At 41.6% G+C, this 19,869-nt stretch overlaps 1 protein-coding gene across 4 annotated transcripts in view; it reads right to left on the reverse strand.

Annotated features, from left to right (window-relative positions):
* The window catches only part of arhgap24.L (Rho GTPase activating protein 24 L homeolog), a 366,864-nt gene that overhangs the window by 13,252 nt on the left and 333,743 nt on the right, over positions 1-19,869 (reverse strand). For all 4 annotated transcript variants that reach the window (XM_041591276.1, XM_041591277.1, XM_041591279.1 and 1 more), the window contains 2 exons: positions 6,003-6,135; positions 1,361-1,434 (listed from right to left, as the gene is read on the reverse strand). In XM_041591276.1, coding sequence (XP_041447210.1) covers positions 1,361-1,434; positions 6,003-6,135 — 207 coding nt within the window. The remainder of the gene's footprint in view (positions 1-1,360; positions 1,435-6,002; positions 6,136-19,869) is intronic.

Below are 19,869 nucleotides of genomic sequence, written 5' to 3' on the forward strand. Positions count from 1 at the left end.
GCCAATGATGCATCTAATAAATACGGACTCAAAAGGAGTGTATGCTAATGAAACAATTTATTTTGTGTTAAATCACTTTGCAAAAAAATCAAATCCATTGTGTTTACACATTCTTTCTATAACAATAAAAAATGAAAACCTCCAAGATACTTTTTATGGGTACTGTAATAAACATGTTTTCATATTATTGCAGTGAGCTATCAGGAATACATGATTACTCATTGAAGGTTCTGGTTTGTTGTGTTGCCCAATGAAAGAATCTTCCAAAGCTCCTGTATTCTTAGACTAACATGTTTACTTACAAATTTCGATTATTTAGCAGACATGAAGGTCCAATTATGCGAAACAAATTCGCATTTGTTGAATCAAAGGTTCTTAATCACATATCAAACATATTAAACGGGGAGACAGTAGGATCAATATATAGTTTCAATATACAGATGCTAATGAATATGTTCATAGCTATCAGATACCATTGGATATTTCAGGCTATAATCAAGGGGTTATGTTCATAAATAGTTGAGGATAAACCCTCCTCAAAAAAAAGGAGTGACTCCTACAAATCCAGGTCCAGCAGTCTTATTAAAGGGGGACTTTATTCAATTACTTTCCATATTTAATTTGTTTAACGTTTTTCCAAAACCTAAATTTAAAGTTTAATGTTCCTGTCTCTGGTGTTTCAGTCTGGCAGCTCAGTAATTCAGGTGCAGACTCTAAACTGTTTGCAATTTTTCAACATTTAGTTGATACATTTCTCATCAGCAGCCTTTATTTCTGGTGAACTATCTGAAACCAACTGAACTGAAAAAAGTGCTGGAAGGTGAACAACCCCTTTAAGGGGTAAAAAGGGCCCACATTCTTACTTAGAAACTTGTGAAGATTGTGGTGTGGGCTCTGAAATTAACTAGCAAAAAATACAGTGGGTAGCCCAAATGTTTTATATTAAGATTTATCTAGTAGTGGAAACATTACTTTACATTAACATAGCCACATATTTTCCTCTAATTTAAAGGGTATCTTTCACCAAGACATACAAGTTGTATAACAGTCCTTTTCAAATTAGACATGAAACCCAAATTCTTTTTATTCTTAAAACAGCCATACCTGTTATAAACCTGTTATAAAAATTTCAGCTGTCAATCATATTTTGCCTTCCTTGCCACTATGGCTCAGACATAGGCAATACTTTCATTCTGCCTGCATAGGTTAACTGTGAGTTTCAAAAGAATGAATGAAACAAGATTTCAATGATTTATATAGTGCATGTAAATTTTATTTGTCTCGCCTAACCTGATAAAATAGGATTTGGAATTATTTTTTAGGATGACAAGTCCCCTTTAACTATACTAGCACGTCTTACCTACAAATGTACTTCAGAAGATTATAATTCACTGGTGGTAGGCTCTTCACTTGCTTGACTAACTCTGCCATTCCCTGGACATAGAAAACAGCTGTTGTTACAACAGTCACATATTACATATCACAATGAATTGTATTTTGTATTTGCTCTACTGCCAGTGTTCTTTTATCATACAAATGCTAAATGCAACTTTTGTAATTTCAGTAATTGCATTCTGTAAACCTAAATGACATTAAAATATTTTGTTGTAACATGTATTCTTATATTTCTAGACAGAAATATTATACATACATATATATATATATATATATATATATATATATATATATATATATATATATATATATATATATAATCACCGCTTCTATAGGCACTCTCCATTCAATCGATCAGCCTGCCGGGTGCTCATCCAAAGGAATATCCAATTTGAGCAAAAAAGAGCACTCACGGCCATATGTCTGCTTCAAAGAGTATATAAAAGTTTTTATTGCATAACACCTGGTGTTATGCAATAAAAACTTTTATATACTCTTTGAAGCAGACATATGGCCGTGAGTGCTCTTTTTTGCTCAAATTATATATATATATATATATATATATATATATATATATATATATATATATATATATATATATATATATAAACAATCCAGCAACCGTAATGCACACTCGCTAGTATTGGAAAGTCAGTTGGGTGCGTTAACTCATATGTGGTGAGTCAATCCACTACTACACATAGAGTCCCACACCATACTTGTAGAAAATAAAACGTAGCGTTTATTGTCCATAATAAAAGATATGCAGCTTTAGAAAAAATACTCATCTGTACAGAGGTATCGCAACATTTCGGGCGCCATCCGCACCCTTTCTCAAACTCATGTCTGTGTGAGTAAAGCGACACAAATGGTAAAAGGTCTTAAAGCTCTTCGTGTCTGCAAGTGGCGGAGCCAATGCGACCGGTCACCAAGACAGAGGGACACAAATTGCTGCATAATATGATGAGCGACCTTGGTGTCTCCGCCGGTCACACGAGCCATATTGTGAGAGGGCAAAATGCCCTTAATACAGAATACAACTTAGTGCTTCGTACCTTGTGGAAAAAGCTAGACATCAGCACAACTATTAGCATTAGTGAAACATTATTTTAACACATATATTCGGTTACTTCTATATTATAATGGCCCATACACAGTACCTAAATATAAGTATACACAACAGGAAAAGAGAAGGGTAAGTTAACCAAAGATCAGTTCATAAATATATAAAGATCAAAGTCTTTATTTAGTCCAGTTGGACTTAATGACTTCAGACGGTGTATCCATTTTACTTTCGCCTTTCTTAGTAGCAAGACCCTATACCCACCTCTACGGGGTTGTGGGATGTGTTGAATCACCCTTAATCTGAGATCTTCGGCAAAGTGACCTTTTTCAAGGCAATGTTTGGAAACAGGGAGTGTATATTTGCGAGTATTAACTGTAGATCTATGCTGGGAAAATCTATCACTGATTTTTTGGCCCGTCTAACCCACAAAAATCAAGTTACACAGGCAAACCAGCATATAAACAACAAAATTGGTACCACAACAAAAGTGTCCCCTGATCTTGTAAGTCTTATGTGTCACCGGGCTTTCAAATGTATCTCCTGTCAAAACAAATCTGCATTGGGCACAACCCCTATACCGAAACATACCATCCTTGGGTGGACCCAAGAACGTGTATTGTCTCTGTGAAGGAGCTACTTCTGCATGTACAAGTTTTTTGCCTAAAGTGAAACACTTCCTAAACGACATCATGGGCATCTGTTTAAAGTCAATCACAGTGGGATAAGCATCTTTTAGCAGATACCAATGTTTATAAAGTATCTGCCGGAAGTGTTCACTTTGGGAATGATATTGGCCTACAAAAATTATACATTGTGTATTCTCTTTTTTACTATCTTTTATCTTAATGACAACACTGTCATCCAAAATATGTATATACTTAGGGGCAAATTTACTTAAGGTCGGATATCGAGGGTTAATTAACCCTCGATATTCGACTGTCGAAGTTAAATCCTTCGACTTTGAATATCGAAGTCGAAGGTTTTAGCGCTATTTGTTCGATCGAACGGAAAATCGTTCGATTCAAAGGATTTTAATCCATCGATCAAACAATTTTTCTTTGACCAAAAAATACTTAGGAAGCCTATTGGGACCTTCCTCATAGACTAACATTGACTTCGGTAGCTTTTAGGTGGCGAACTAGGAGGTCGAAGTTTTTTCTTAAAGAGACAGTACTTCGACTATCAAATGGTCGAATAGTTGAACGATTTTTAGTTCGAATCGTTCGATTTGAAGCTGAAGTCGTAGTAGAAGGTCGAAGTAGCCCATTCGATGGTCGAAGTAGCAAAAAAAACTTTCGAAATTCAACATTTTTTTTCTTCTATTCCTTCACTCGAGCTAAGTAAATGGGCCCCTTAAGCGTACTTACATCACAACTTCACCACTAAGACTTCACTTGAGACTCTAACGAACTCAGCTGATAAATGTCCGATATGACAGTTCCTGTCACACACATACACACACTGTATATAAAAAACTGTTACTTTGGAATGCTATTGTTTAATTTGACACAATGTGGAATGTGATACATCAATAATTTGTAATATAATTATCCATTGTGACACAAACAGTAACAGTGTCAAACGATCCTGTGATCGACTGCATAACAATGTATATTTTGATTATATGTTTTTGTTTTTTGTTTTGGTTGTAGGTTTACTTACACATATTTTTGCATTCTGGTCTGTATCAGCAATGTGTTGTGACATCACAGCATGTTCTTTCCCGCCACTGGGGCTTTAAATGTTTGTATTCAGTTTGTTATTGCACTTTGAGAAAGGCTAGGGAGCTAGCCAAAACGTTAGTAGTTTTTTTGCCAAATAAAAACTTTTATCTCTTCATAAGACCTGTGAGCGCAAACCTCTGTCGTGACTACATTTATCCTTTTGGGCTTTTTGCACCCAGGCATTATTTACCTACTGCATGAGTTGTGTCGGAACCCAGATGCTTATGTATATCTAAGACCTGTGAGTGCGGTCTCTACAGTCCTTGTACATTGCTATCGTGAAGGACTATATATATATATATATATATATATATATATATATATATATATATATATATATATATATATATATATATATATATATATATATATATATATATATATATATAAATGCAATAGTTGACAGCACTCCAAGGAAAGTACACGATGCTTGAATAATCAAATAGTGGAGGTTTTATTGAAATCCAACGTTTCGGCTCCACACAGGAGCCTTCGCTTTTGTTCCCTGATGAAGGCTCCTGTGTGGAGCCGAAACGTTGGATTTCAATAAAACCTCCACTATTTGATTATTCAAGCATTGTGTACTTTCCTTGGAGTGCTGTCAACTATTGCATTTTTGTATTTTTGACCTACGGACTAGCACCCAGGTTTTCTTACTATTATGGGAGTGCGTTCCATTCTGCTTGCTTTATATATATATATATATATATATATATATATATATATATATATATATATATATATATATATATATATATATAATAATAATAATAATATAATAATATATAATGTTCAAAGTGGACCAGCACACCAAATCTTCAATCAAAAAAGGTTTATTTCAACATCACTCAAGTGTCCAACGTTTCGGCCCACATTAGGGCCTTTATCAATGTGGGCCGAAACGTTGGACACTTGAGTGATGTTGAAATAAACCTTTTTTGATTGAAGATTTGGTGTGCTGGTCCACTTTGAACATTGTATACTCTGATTGACCAAGCACCCACTCTCGCCAACAAGGAAGGAGTGCAGGTACTTTGTGAATATTTATATATATATATATATATATATATATATATATATATATATATATATATATATATATATGCTATATGTGCACCTGAAAATAAAAATATATCTCCACAGGATTAAATTCAGCAATTAACCAGTCACAGGGATCATTTAATAACAAAGTTGTAAGTGCTCTCATATGAGATCAGAGAATATATTTCTATTTGCAGTTGCACACATAACTACCACTTTAACTTTGACCATAAACAAATAATGCATAGAATCACTTTCTTTTTACTTCTGTTTAAATGGTTTAATTACTCATACGAACATGAGCTTGAGAAAGGGTGTGGACGGAGCCCGAAACGTTGTGATACCTCTGTACAGATTAGTATTTTTTCTAAAGCTTCATTTCATTTACTATGGACAATAAACACGTTTTATTTTTTACAAACATGGTGTGTGACTCTGCTTAAATCTATATGCACCTGGAAATAAAAATATATCTCCACAGGATTAAATTCAGCAATTAACCAGTCACAGGGATCACTTAAATACCAAAGTTGTAAGTTCTATTTGCAGTTGCACACATTAACCTTGACCATAAATAAATAATATCACTTTCTTTTAATTTCTGTTTAAATGGTTTAATTAAATAAAGGCACCCAGAGAATGTGTTGCAGTCAGGGCCTTAGCACCCAGTTGTCCCTCTTGATATGACAGATAAAAAAAACAGTTTATTTCTTTTATTGTTAAACTGGGCTTCTTGTAATATGGCTCTAACTTAAATGAATTTAAACTCCACTTACCAATTCCTCTTCTTTGCTCAGGTGTTTCACACAATAAATGAAATCTTCATACTTTAAATAAGGAATGACAGGCTCCGGTAGCTCCCTTAGGTACAGTTTTAGAAGTGATGCTACTGTATGGACATCAGTGTTGCTGTAAGTAAAAGAAAATACATAAAGGGACTAAAAACAAATATATTGAAACATGAAGGCATTCTATACTAGAGTTGTCTCTGTTACTGTGGCTAGTATAATATTCTGACATCAAGATCTGCAGAGAGAAAGATTAAATTTAATTTCCTAAAATGTCAGCTTTGAATTTGCTTCTCTGTGGGTATTTTTGTGCAAATATATATATTTGGATTTTTATGTGTGTGTTTGGTTGTGAAATGAAGGTGTCATTTGAGGTGTTTTTTTATACTTTGATTAATCGAAAGGCAACCTATTCCAAACCCATTCTCAGAGCTGCTCCTGCCATGAGGCATCGTGAGAACCTTTATTGTTATTTGTTTGTTTTTCCACACCTTCTAACCACCTGCCACCACTATTGGGAAGTCCTTTGATTAAATAAAGATGTGCTGACAACTCTTAAAATAAACAATCAGTTTGTGCCAAAAAAAGAGGAACTGCCAAGAAGAGTTAAACAAGGTTGCACAGTCTACATAATAATTGTGAAATAGATTGTATATATAGTTGGAAAATGGTGAAAAAGAGAAAATTCATGACTTATTTAAATGTGATTAATATATGATCACTTAAATCCATAAATAAATTCATTGTGTGAAAACCAAAACTCAGTGTCACAATTGTGTCCCATGCGAATCAATTGATAATTATGAATTGTTAAAGTGCAAGGGTGCTAATTTCTACATTAAGCAGTTCACATTCCACTAGTATGTCAAAATAAATTACCCATTAAAACATAACATTCAATTGCTCCTTTAAAAACAAGAGGGAATTGATAAATTTAAAAACACTTAAATTATAGTACTGGTCCCACCTGGATCTCACATCGAACTATATGCCCTCTAGTAATTGGTGTGAAGTATGGTGCAGATCAGGAGGGTATATATGGCAAAGTGGGTTTAGGTGGTTGCTGCTATAAGTGGGAACGAAGGACAGACCAACACCTGGTAAACTGGACCTAAGTGCGTTACTATAGACATAAAATCCAATACGGAGTGCACATAAGAAGTTAACAGACACTTTGTCCTCTCAGAGGCACCTAAAATAGATTGGCCTATTCAATGTCACTTATATAAATGCAACACCAATAATTGAAAACAAATGGTTACCCATAAGGTGAGTCTGTATTAGCTTGATCACATTACCTAGTGTCTGCCCATTAACCTCTGTTAAATAGAAAAAGTTTTTACCACCATTCCACCACCCTCTAAAGTACTGTCACCCCCACCAATTCAATCAAAAAATACTGAAACTCGCAGTGGAGCAAATGCCTGAAGCGCATTTCGCTTGTGAAGGCTTTCTCGGCAGCAAAATGGCGCCCAAATCTCGTGATATTTACATCATTGCGGTTAGTTGAATAATTACTGTATTCAGGAGAGTATATGTAGATTTTAATGAGAAATATACCCATTATTATTTTTTATTCTTATATATAAAGAAAGCAAAAATGTGATATCTCTGATTGACAAGAAAAGTATACAAAAGAGAGAGGCAAATCATTTAAAAAAAAGTTTTTTGAAAATGGCATGGTGGTCCCCCATACCCCATTATAAAATGGGGCTTTTATTAAACACGCACATTCACTACTCTCTTCTACTCCCTATCCCATAAGGCGGAAGGTAAGAGTGTATTTTTTATGAAATATTTACTTAACAAAACAAAATCTTAGGGGTTATTTAGCAAATTTTAGAACTTTGTGAGGTTTTTAAGACCTCAAATGAACTCACAACTCAAATGCATTCTAATTAAAGTAAAAACTCGAATGGAAAAAAAATTTAATCTGTGGCTTGAAGGCTAAAAACCAGAAAACTTGAATCAATTGAGTTTTCGTCGAAAAAAACCCCGAATTCATTGAGTTTTGGAGTGAAACCCACCGAATAAAAAACTTGAACATAATGATGGCTATTAACATCTTCAAATGATTCAAGGGACCTCTGGCATTGACTCCTACATGGCTTTGACATGTTTTAGGTGGTAGATTTTTCAATTTGATCTATTTCCAGGGTCAGGGTATAATTAATCGAAAAATTTTAGTTCTACATGAGTTCCTTTGAGTTCATTCGACCAATAAATAAATAACCCCCCATAAGATATGGAGATCCAAATTACAGAAAGACCCCTTATCTGGCAAACCCCCATTCCTGAGCATTCTAGATAAGAGGTCCCATGCAGAAAAGAAGCATAAAGTATTCATTTATGATCTCTTTGTTGTTCTTGTATAATGTTCAACTACATCTGAAGTTAATATTTAAAGGCACAGACTCAAAGGAAAAGTTATTGTTATTTTTTTATAGAGCGCTATCATCTCCCACACCTCTAGGGTGAGTAAGGAATTATAAATATAACAACAACAGTTTACAGACAAACATTTCACCAGAAAAGAAGCAGTTACAATTACATATTGTTAGTAGATAATAGAATGATGACCCTGATCATGAGAACCAATTCAGAGATGAATAAAGACATCTGGTGTAACTAGTGAGGTTTTAGTAACTATTAACTAGTGAGGTTTTGGAGTTCTGTTGTTTAGGTAAGCAACATTGTAAAAAACGGTGACAAGTAACTAGTGTGTTTGTGAGCACAGAGTAAGGGGTTAGGTGGGTGGTCAATTTGCTGTGGGTTTAGGTTATAAGCTTGAATTAATAAGCGATCATTTCAAAGCCTGTGGACTCTAGTGGTGTCAGGGAAAGGAATTCTCAAGTATGGGTGCAGCACATGAATATTCCTGAAGGTGGGAATGAGAAGTAATGAGTGAGTAAGAAAGAAATACACTGTGCAAATTGAAGTTTATGTTTGGGGGTGTATATGTTAGTTGGAGATATCATGTATAGTGGTGGGAAATTGGGGTGGTGGTGCTTTGTTAATACAAGGAACTTTATGACAGGCATCAAGTGCATGCACTGTCAGAGAGGGGCAGAACTTGTTTCAAACCAAAACGACTTATTACTATCAAAAGGAAGGCAGATAAATTAAAAATATTTCATGAATATTTCAATCAGTGTTCCATGCAAGAGATGATAGTTCAAAATCTTTTATGAGATTGTTTCCCTGTTAAGTTCCACTAGATGGAGCTATGTATTAAAAAATTAAGGACATTTACATTTTTCTGTCAGACTTGGCAAATGTGGTAAACGAAATTGAAAAAAAAAATCCCGATACAGGCCGCGAGGGAGCGCTACTCCCCCGCCTCCTGCTGCAAAAGAGGGAGCGGAGACACTACCATCAGGCCATCCAATGCAGAACTCCTGCAAGCGATTAATGACGCACGCAAGTATGTCTAACCAATTAGACACTATTAAAATAGATATATCCCATATTTGGCAAGACGTCCAAACCTTTGCGAGAAAGAACCACGGAGGTGGAGAACCAAGTTTCTACAATGGAGGACACGGTGAAGCTCCGTCCCACTGAACTCTCATGCATGGCTAAGCAATTGGCAGAGGCAACAGCAAAGACAGATGATTTGGAGAACCGGCTTCACCGGAATAATCTCAGATTAATCGGCCGACTCCCCGAACGCACTTAGGGCCAGGTGCTGGAACAGTTCATTGAAAATTGCTTGCGGGAGACACTGGGAGCAGAGGCCTTCTCTCTGCTGCTAGTAACTGAAAGGGCTCATCATGTTCCAACAAGGCTGCAACCTCCGGGACTGTGATGCAGCAATAGCAGCCGCACGCAGGAAAGGCTACCTCACATACAATGGAGCACCAGTATCTTTGTTCCCAGATTATTCCACTACTGTGCAGAAACAATGCACCTCCTTTGTTGACTTAAAGCGGTGACTCTGCTCACTTGGATTAAACTATTCTGTTCCCGGCAAAACTCTGGGTGATAGATGGAGAGGCTTCCCACTTCTTCACCTCACCAGAAGAAGCAGACCGATGGCGGTTTATCATGTTAATTTACTTAAACCCTGGAAAGACAGGATGTCATTATTTGCAGTACCAGCCTATGCTGTTGCTATTGTAACTCGCGAGACCCCTCTGGTCCCTGAGGTTACCATTGCAGGAACTTTATCCACCTCCCAAAAGCAAGGTAAGTGGTAAAAGAATTCCTTATGAGGAATATGGATAATTTCTCTGAGCTCCCAGGAAAGACTCCCGTTGTTGAGCATGATATACTGAGCCAGGGGTTCATGTTAAACTCAATCCCTAGAGGATTCCCGAAGCTAGATGGAAATCTGTGGCTGATAAAGTAGCAAAGATGCTTGAGTGACTGGTCTAGCCCGATTGTTCTTGTGCCCAAGCCAGATGGTAGCTGGCGATTCTGCAATGATTTTCGCATGCTTAATTCTGTGTCCAAGTTGGACACTTACCCAATGCCTAGTGTAGACGAGTTCATAGGCTGGGTACTGCTCGGTATCTAACGACATTGGATTTAACGAAGGGTAGTGGCAGATACCATTATCTGAACAGGCCAAGGAAAAAACTGCTTTTGTCACTCCAATTACCCCTAACTCAAGCATCTTTGCCACTTTATCAGCCAGAGCTTTCCATCTAGCTTCGGGAATCCTGTAGGGATTGAGTTTAACATGAACCCCTGGCTCAGTGTATCATGCTTAACAACGGGAGTCTTTCCTGAGAGGTCAGAGAAATTATCCCTATTCCTCATAAGGAATTATTTTACCTCTTACCTTGCTTTTGGGGGGTGGATAAAGTTCCTGCAATGGTAACCTCAGGGACCAGAGGGGTCTCGCGAGTTACATTAGCAACAGCATAGGCTGGTACTGCAAATAATGACATCCTGTCTTTCCAGGGTTTAAGTAAAGTAACATGATAAATTTGTCCTGGCTTCCTCTTGTCAGGTTGGTCTACCTTGTAATTTACCTCCCCAACTCTCTCAATGACTTCATAGGGTCCCTGACATTTTGCAAGGAACTTACTCTCCACTGTGGGAACCAAAACTAGTACTCTAATTTTCTGTGGACACTGCATCAGAGCAGGAGGAAACTGATTGATCCCATAGATCCCAAAACTAGGGAAAATCCCTCCCAATTATAGCATCATGCAGAAGGTCTAGTGAGTCACAGTGCCAAGGCCCGTTCTAAACTTCAAGGTTGCCACAGGATACTCCCGTGTCACCATGAATACAAACCACACCAACCCTTTTTAACTGGAACTTAACAGGGCCTACTGAGTCTAATTTTACAAAAATGACTAGACTACTGGAGTCTAGCAATGCAAGCAATTGTTTCACATTCACACTCACTTTACACTTTTGTTTTTCTTGAACCGTCACTACAGTGAAGGCAACAGTAGCAAACAGGGACTGGTGTCTATTCCTGGAAGAAAAATCACATTGCATGGGATCATCAAGCAAAGGGCAATTTGCTGCAATATGACCAAAATCATGGCAACAGAAATGTGCAACATTCTCAGAATTAAACCTACTTAGATTGCCACCCTCCTGAGAGCCCCATAGCAGTGAAGTCAGAGGAGGGGCTGCATGACCCAGCTCTGCATGCCAGGGGGCGAGGGGCATAGCAACAGCCAGAGAGAGGGAAACAAAAGGAGCTGGGTAGGCTGGGCTAACCACCATTTTATGTGGCCAGCGAGGAAGAAGGTGGCCACAAGAAGGTTGGGAGAGTTCACAGTGGAAAGAAAGTGAACTTACCAGCTTCAGATGGCGGACAATATTGATGCCCTCTTGGCCCGCATCAGGACAGAGGCAGAGCGCAGGGGAGACGACTGGCTTCGGCAGCTGCTGCCAGAGGAACAGCCACAGCAGCCGGCGACATCGGGTATGCGGACCCGCAGATCCAGGCCGCCGACTCGGCTCAGCCCATCGCCTCCAACACAGCGCCGGAGGGTCCCGTTGCGGAGCCCGCAGTCAGTGACCGCGTGTGGAAAAGGGAGCGGGCGGCCCAGAGCACCAAGCCCCGACAGCCGCCTGACAGCGGAGCGGCGCAACACCCCCGCTGCCGGTCCATCCACGGCGCAGAGGGGCAGCAGGAGAAGCCGTCAGCCTAGCGGAAGGGGGAGCGGAACAGCCCGGGAGAACGGCAGAGGAGACAGCCGGCACCCCCAGCTAAGTGCAGAGGGCCAGTTCCAGCAACTTACGGAGGAGGAGAGGGAGATGTCCGTTCACCTCGGCAGTCAGGCGAGTAATGAGGGAGATGCGGTAGCTGCCGGCATAGGAAGGGAGCATGCGCAATGGCAGCAAACCGGCAGAAGGGACATACCAAGTGAGCAGGGGGTGCGCTCACTCATCAAGGAGGCCCAAAGTGCAAGCCAGAGGGGGGGGTTTTCTGTGGGGGCCCAGGCAATGAATAACAGGTTTGGCACAGAACTGAGCGGAGCAGGAGGGGGGGGGGCGGATGGCGACCCCCAGACGGCTGCCTGGTATGCAGGTTCAGCCTTGCAGGGGACTTCATCAGCACGGGTCCCACAGGCAGGGCCAACAAGAGGTTCGGTTGCAGGGTGCCAAGTATGGGCCACAGGTTCAGCAAGTCCCAGCATCGCAGCGGTGGGTAGGGAAAGGGCAGCAGTGTCTCTTAGCGCTGCAAGCCAAGGTGTACCCCCCCACACTTGTTTTACCTCAGGTTAACAGAAGAAGAGACGGAGATGTGCAGCAACCGCGGACAGCCCAAGACAATGGCACAGACACTGTGGCAGGGACTGATACCATCAATACCACAGTACAAGGTATGCTCACGGGGCAAGGGGCAAACACTGACACTGCTATTCCAGGCACTTCTCACTTAGGGGGGGAGTCGTTGGCAGGTTTCATGGCGGGGCTGCGTCAACTGTTAGGTCATTGGGACGGTAAAGGCCAGGTGGCGGGCTCTGGAGGGAATAACATATCAGCCTCAACAGGGGCAAAGGGAGCGGCGGAGGCGACGGCAACAAAACCTGGGGACAAACCAATACCTATGTCTGATGCATCAAAGGGGCATGCGTACATTTGCTTTGAGGGTCCTATGGGGGCGCACCTGAAGCCAGAGGTGCGGCAAAAAATATGGAAACGCGAGTATGTAGACATTTTCATGTTACTGCCCCTGGAAAGGTTTAACATTGACAAATTTGAGAAAGGCAAGGAGCATAGGAAGGAGGAAGATGAGGACAGGAGGCGTTTTAGACTTATCCCTAGGACATTCGGGAACTGGTTGCAGGCGTTCTCGATATTAGCCAGCATAGTGGGAGAAAAACATCCTGAACAGTGTTCGGCATTGTTCTGCTACTTGGATAACATATGGGAAGCAAATCGAGTGTACGGGGGCCTCGTCTGGCTTCGGTATGATGAGCAGTTCAGACAGAGAAGATCTGAATTGGGATCACAGAGACATTGGTTTGTGGATGAGGTTAATGAACAATAAAGGCTATCAAGGTTACGGCACAAAGGGAACATCAGGGCAGCAGCCCTTTCAGGGCAGCTCCAGCAGGCAGGCTTCCAGCCCAGCTGGAGCGCACAAAAAAGGAACGTGTTGGCTGTTTAACGACAGCCATTGCAAATGGGGGGCATCCTGTTGTTTCCGGCATGAATGTTCCTTGTGTGCCGGAAATCACCCACTTAGCAGATGCTTTAAGAAAGGAAAAAGAGAAGGGAGCGATTTCAGGAGGGGTCCTGGAAAAGGGAGTGACGCCAGTGAGAATAGAGGCGATGCTCCCTTGGCTAAATAAATATCCAGACCGTGAAAAAGCAGATTTATTGCGAAGGGGTTTTTCCGAGGGTTTTCAGATTCCTGAGGGGACGACAAAAAAGGGGGGTGCCAATAAAAACTTAAAGTCAGCCCGGGAGAACCCAGCTTTAGTGTTGGAAAAACTGAGAAAGGAAGTGGTTTTGGGACGCATGGCAGGCTCTTTTAAAGAACCCCCTTTACCGAACCTTAGGACATCACCATTGGGGCTAGTGCCCAAGAAAGAGGCGGGAAAGTTCAGGCTGATACACCATCTTTCTTACCCGAAGGGTGATTCAGGTTTTTGATAAGGGTTTAGTACGGGTGTCTTATACATCATTTGACGAAGCAGTGCAGCTGGCAAGGCAAGCGGGAAAAGGGGCATTGTTGGCTAAGGTCGATGTGGAATCTGCCTTCCGGCTATTGCCGGTGCATCCCGAGTCACTGCATAGGTTGGGATGCCATTTTGAGGGACATTACTATGTTGACAGGAGTCTTCCCATGGGGTGCTCAATTTCCTGCGCATACTTCGAAGCCTTCAGTACATTTCTGGAGTGGGTGGTGCGCACCAAGGCAGGTGTGGGGTCAGTCATTCATTATTTGGATGATTTTCTCTGTGTGGGCCCTTCTCAGTCTAATTTGTGCGCAGTGCTCCTCCAGACATTGCAGGACGCGGCAGTACAGTTTGGGGTCCCCTTAGCGGAGGAAAAAACAGAAGGGCCAACAACGTGTCTAAAATTTTTGGGAATAGAGATTGATACCATACGGCAGGAATTTTACCAGAGGAAAAGGTGTCAGTGCTGGCAGAGGACATAAGATATGCGAGGAGGGCAAAAAAGATAACGCTAAGACAGCTCCAGTCCCTATTGGGTAAATTGAACTTTACGTGCCGAATTATTCCCATGGGAAGGGTTTTTTTCCAGAGGGTTGGCCTTGGCAACATCAGGTGTCACACAACCACACCACTTCATTAGGCTCAATTCGGGGCACAAAGCAGACTTAGCGGTTTGGAGCGATTTCCTCTGGGATTTCAATGGGAAGGCTTATTGGCTGGGAACCACAGTCGAAAATTCGGAAATTGCCCTATTCACAGATGCTTCAGGGTCAATTGGCTTTGGGGCATATTTCCAAGGAAAATGGTGTGCGAGACAGTGGCCGTTGGAATGGACAAACAGTAAACTTACCGGCAATTTGGCTTTTTTGGAGCTTTTTCCAATTGTGGTGGCAGTAGAGCTGTGGGGTCAAGTGTTAGCGAGCAGATCTGTGCTGTTTAGGTCGGACAATACAGCAGCTGTGGCAGCGGTCAAGGACTTGACTTCCTCTTCCTTTGCAACGCAATATACAATTTAGGGCAAAGCACATACCAGGTGAAGTTAATGAAATTGCTGATGCTTTGTCTCGCTCACAGTGGATCAGATTTCAGGGGCTGGCGCCTGAGGCGGAACAGGAGGGAGAGTGATGCCCAGACTGGATTTGGGAGCTGGTGCATCAGGTATGATGGAGTGGGTACGAAGGTCCTTAGCGTCGAACACCTGGAGCAGTTACAATAAAGTATGGTGTGACTGGGCTCGATTAGAGCAAGAGATGGGGATGTTGGACAACAGTGATGACAGGCTGGGGCTCCTGGCGTGGCAACTGTCAAAAGATTTTGACAGTAACGTGTCCGTCAGCGTGATTGAAAGGAAGTTATCGGCTTTGGCTTTTCTTTTCAAATTTTGGGGCTGGACGGATGTCACAAAAGATTTTGCTATCAAACAAGCGCTTAAGGGGTTCAAGAAGGGAAGGAGGTCAACAGACATTGGGAGGCCCATAACCTTGAACATTTTGGAGGGAATATTTAGTCAATTGGGTTGCATTACAGAGTCACCATTTGAGCTGTTGTTATTCAGATTGGCTTTTTCATGGGCTTTCTTTGGGGCATTTAGAATATCCGAGTTGGTGAGTTCCAACAGGGCAGGAGCAGGGGGGCTTTCACGAGAGGACATAAAGAGGGAAGAACAGAGTTTGTCGATTAGGATTCGAGAGGCAAAAACGGACAAAAGCGGGAAAGGTTTTATGGTGGAGCTTCACGGGGTAGGGGGATTTGACGCTTGCCCAGTAAAATGTTTTGATGAATACTGCAGGGTCAGGAGGGAACAAGTAGGCATTTTTCTCATTCACCAGGATGGTTCGGCCTTATCTAAATTTCAATTTGTAGCGGTGCTGAGGAGGACATTGGGCGGCTTAAAACTAGCGGCGGCCGAATACGGGAGTCATTCGTTTAGAATAGGGGCCGCCACAGAAGCAGCCAGATGGGGTTTGGACGAAGCAGTCATTAGACGAATTGGTAGATGGGAGTCTAACAGGTTCCGTTCTTATATTAGACAAAATAGAGTTGAACGTTAAAAAAAAAAAAAAAAAAAAGGCGTATGGCGGTGTTTGGGGATAATAAAATGGTAGTGACTTGTATCTCTTTCAGGTACCGGGCCCTGCAAGGCGTGGCTTCTGGGACATTCATACATACTGTACATTGGGCAGCACAACGGGCTACGTTTCATCGGGCAGATGGCCAGTTGGGTTTTCAACAAACACATGTGCAGTTGCGGTGGGTCAGCAGGAGGGGGCTTAAGTGGGAGGAAATCGTACCCCTGGTCGTGCAAAAAGCAAAAGAATTTGGCCCACCTAACATTATTGTCTTACATGCGGGGGGCAATGATGTGGGGCAATCTCCCATGAAGTTCCTAATAAAAGACATTAGGAGGCATTGTCTCAGGTTGTGGTCCCTTTTCCCTGGGGTTGTACTAATATGGTCAGAGATCATCCCTAGCGCTCATTGGAGAGGGGCCCATTCGCATCAAGCTGTAAACAGGGCTAGGATTAAGATCAACAGGGCAGTCTCAAAATTTGTGCAGGGCAATGGAGGGATAATTGTGAGGCACATGGATCTCGAGAAAGATCTGGGTTATTTTCTACCAGAAGGAGTACATTTAAACGATTTGGGCCTGGATTTATTTAATTTCAGTTTCCAGGAGGCCATTACATTGGCATAGAGGGCATGGCGTTGTATGCTGAGCTGAAGGAGTCCAGCTCGGCATACAGTGGCGGGTCTTTTTGTCAGTCTACCGGGGAGGTGATCTGTTATGGGAGGACATATCAAGTCAACTGGGTGGTTTAACCCCTTAAGGTGGGTGACCACGTTTAACAGATGGAGTACTAAAGGGGGGCAATAGGAAGCCCCAGGTGAGGCGACGGGGATCCTCTCAGCTAGGGACTGGGCAGCTGGAGGAGATCCTGGGTTACTTTGGAAGGGGTAGACTGACAATGGGCTCAGGCAGACAAGTTTGGGTTACTTATTGTTATTATCTAATGGAATTGTTGCAATGTTATAAAATGGATGTTATGGATGAATTATTCACGATTACATTTGTATTGATGTTATGCATTGTTATGTATTAATAAAAGCTGTGGCCATGATCATTCCAAATAATATTTGTCACTGGTTATTATGGGTCAGAGGAGTGAGTGTAGGCGGATGCATGGGTCATGAGAGCCCCATAGCAGCGAAGTCAGAGGAGGGGCTTCATGACCCAGCTCTGCATGCATGCGGGTGATAGGCAGAGATTGGAGGGAAAGGGGGGGGGGGAAGGGGCATAGCAACAGCCAGAGAGAGGGAAACAAAAGGAGCTGGGAAGGCTGGGCTAACCACCATTTTATGTGGCCAGCGAGGAAGAAGGTCCCACCCACCCTCCCATTAGCTTGGGAATAACAACTCTAACTGGTCAATGCTGTTTGATAGGCAATGCCCGAAAAGTTTTGGGAGTTTAAGAGTATTATGGGCGTAAAAAGGGGATAGGGGTATTTGTCACAGCACAGGTGGGTCTTTTTGTCAGTCTACCGGGGAGGTGATCTGTTATGGGAGGACATATCAGGTCAACTGGGTGGTTTAACCCCTTAAGGTGGGTGACCACGTTTAACAGATGGAGTACTAAAGGGGGGCAATAGGAAGCCCCAGGTGAGGCGACAGGGATCCTCTCAGCTAGGGACTGGGCGGCTGGAGGAGATCCTGGTTTGCTTTGGAAGGGGTAGACTGACAATGGGCTCAGGCAGACAAGTTTGGGTTACTTATTGTTATATCTAATGGAATTGTTGCAATGTTATAAAATGGATGTTATGGATGAATTATTCACGATTACATTTGTATTGATGTTATGCATTGTTATGTATTAATAAAAGCTGTGGCCATGATCATTCCAAATAATGATATTTGTCACTGGTTATTATGGGTCAGAGGAGTGAGTGTAGGCGGATGCATGGGTCATGGGTTTTTGCCAAAAGTCTCTCCCTTTAAGGGCGATTTACTTTTATAACCACCCGTGTCACCCAGTCTTACCAGTTGCCAGAGTGTACCTCCCTTTCAGGTGTGGAGCATGGAACAATGAGGGAGAGGTGCCAAAGTTCTCAGTGCCAAAGTTATCAGCACCAGGGTAACAACAAGGCGGGCCAGAATCTCTTTTTTCAGTTTCTCATATTCCTTGGCAGTAACAGGGTCAAGGTCAAAATATGCTTTTTACAACTCACCAGTTAGCAGAGGTGCCAAAAGACCTGCCCACGGCTCTTTAGACCAACCCTCTCTTTCAACAGTCCGCTCAAATGTAGTGAGATATGCCTCCGGATCATCCTCTGATGTCATCTTTTGGAGGAAACAGCTCGTGTTAATTTTGGTCACGTTGCTATGGGCTACTGCAGGTAGCTCCTGGGGTCCCTGTGCCAACTGTTGGACCAATCCCATCAGTACCTGCCGGTCTACCTCTGCAGCTTCTGCCAGCTTTTGAAACATGGCCATTGTCTGCTGCTGAGTGGCAGTATGTCAGGCTTCCGATTTGTTGCTTTATTTTGTGCCAGAGCACCCTCCACCATATATAAGAATTATGTAGCTGGGATCAGCTTTCTGGGGCAAATCTGCCATGGCACAATCACAACTCATGAGGATGTAGTCTCTTTTCAGCAGTTTATTTTCACTTTCAGCAAAATAAACAAAATAAACAGTTCAAAATAGAAATCCTTGCCACGGAATGGGCTTCTAACTAACACAGGTCAGTTATCTTAACTAACCAGGAGTAGGCCTACCAACTGTCTCCCCAAAACAGAGATTATTCAACTCAAACAAGTTCCCAACCCTTGTGGTGATTGCAAGTCTCTCAGTGTACTCACACAGGCAGCTTTTCTGTGTCTTTTTCCAGACTGGAGCTCAACACTCTGGCTTGAGCTGCCTTTTTAATTATCCACCTAGATGCTTCAGGACAACACAAAACACCCGGGCTGGATTAGCAGTCCCAGAATCACTCTGTTAGGGACCTGGGACATAAATAAGTTCTGTCCTGGACTTTCCCAGGTATCCTAGTGGTTACCTTACCACAATATATTTAACTTATTGGAGGCCCACCTGCTGCAAGTTAACAAATAACTTTAATGTTTCAGTTTATTGTGCACCTTTAAATACATATTTGTGTTAGACTTGATCAATAGGCAAAAGGGGAATGCATGTAATGTATTTTGGTTGAGTCCAGGTGAACATGCCCCAGATCTTCAGCTAGAGAAGAAATCCATAATCCACCATAATGTGGTCTGTTAGTCTGGCACAAAACTGGATCTCAGTCAGAAGGTTGTTACTTAAAATAATATGGATTTTTCAACTTTTCAATTTTTGCATAAGCACATTAGAAAAATTTAGATTCAGCAAAGAAACGAAGAGTTCCAAAACTGGCATATTCTTACAGAAAAAAAGCAAAAATACAGGTATGAAATGTACTTGTATGTGGCATGTAATTGGCTACAATGAACCCATTTTGTAAACCTCCTATGGGCATTAGTAGACTGATGAGAGATTTTTTTGCTTGTTTCAAAATAAATATTGCTGTTAAACTACTTAACTCCATTTTTTGATGTGAAAAAAAAAAATTCTAAATGGACACCGTTTGCTAAATACCTCAGGCTATATTGTACTTACAATAATAGTCTTGTATTAGAAAGCGTTTGATATTAGCTCTGATATTACTACAGTTTGGCAGAAAAGGGAAAGCAAAAAAAGTTAAAAGCTTAAAACAAGGA

Source organism: Xenopus laevis, chromosome 1L (assembly GCF_017654675.1).
Source record: "Xenopus laevis strain J_2021 chromosome 1L, Xenopus_laevis_v10.1, whole genome shotgun sequence".
NCBI classification, from domain to species: Eukaryota; Metazoa; Chordata; class Amphibia; order Anura; family Pipidae; genus Xenopus; species Xenopus laevis.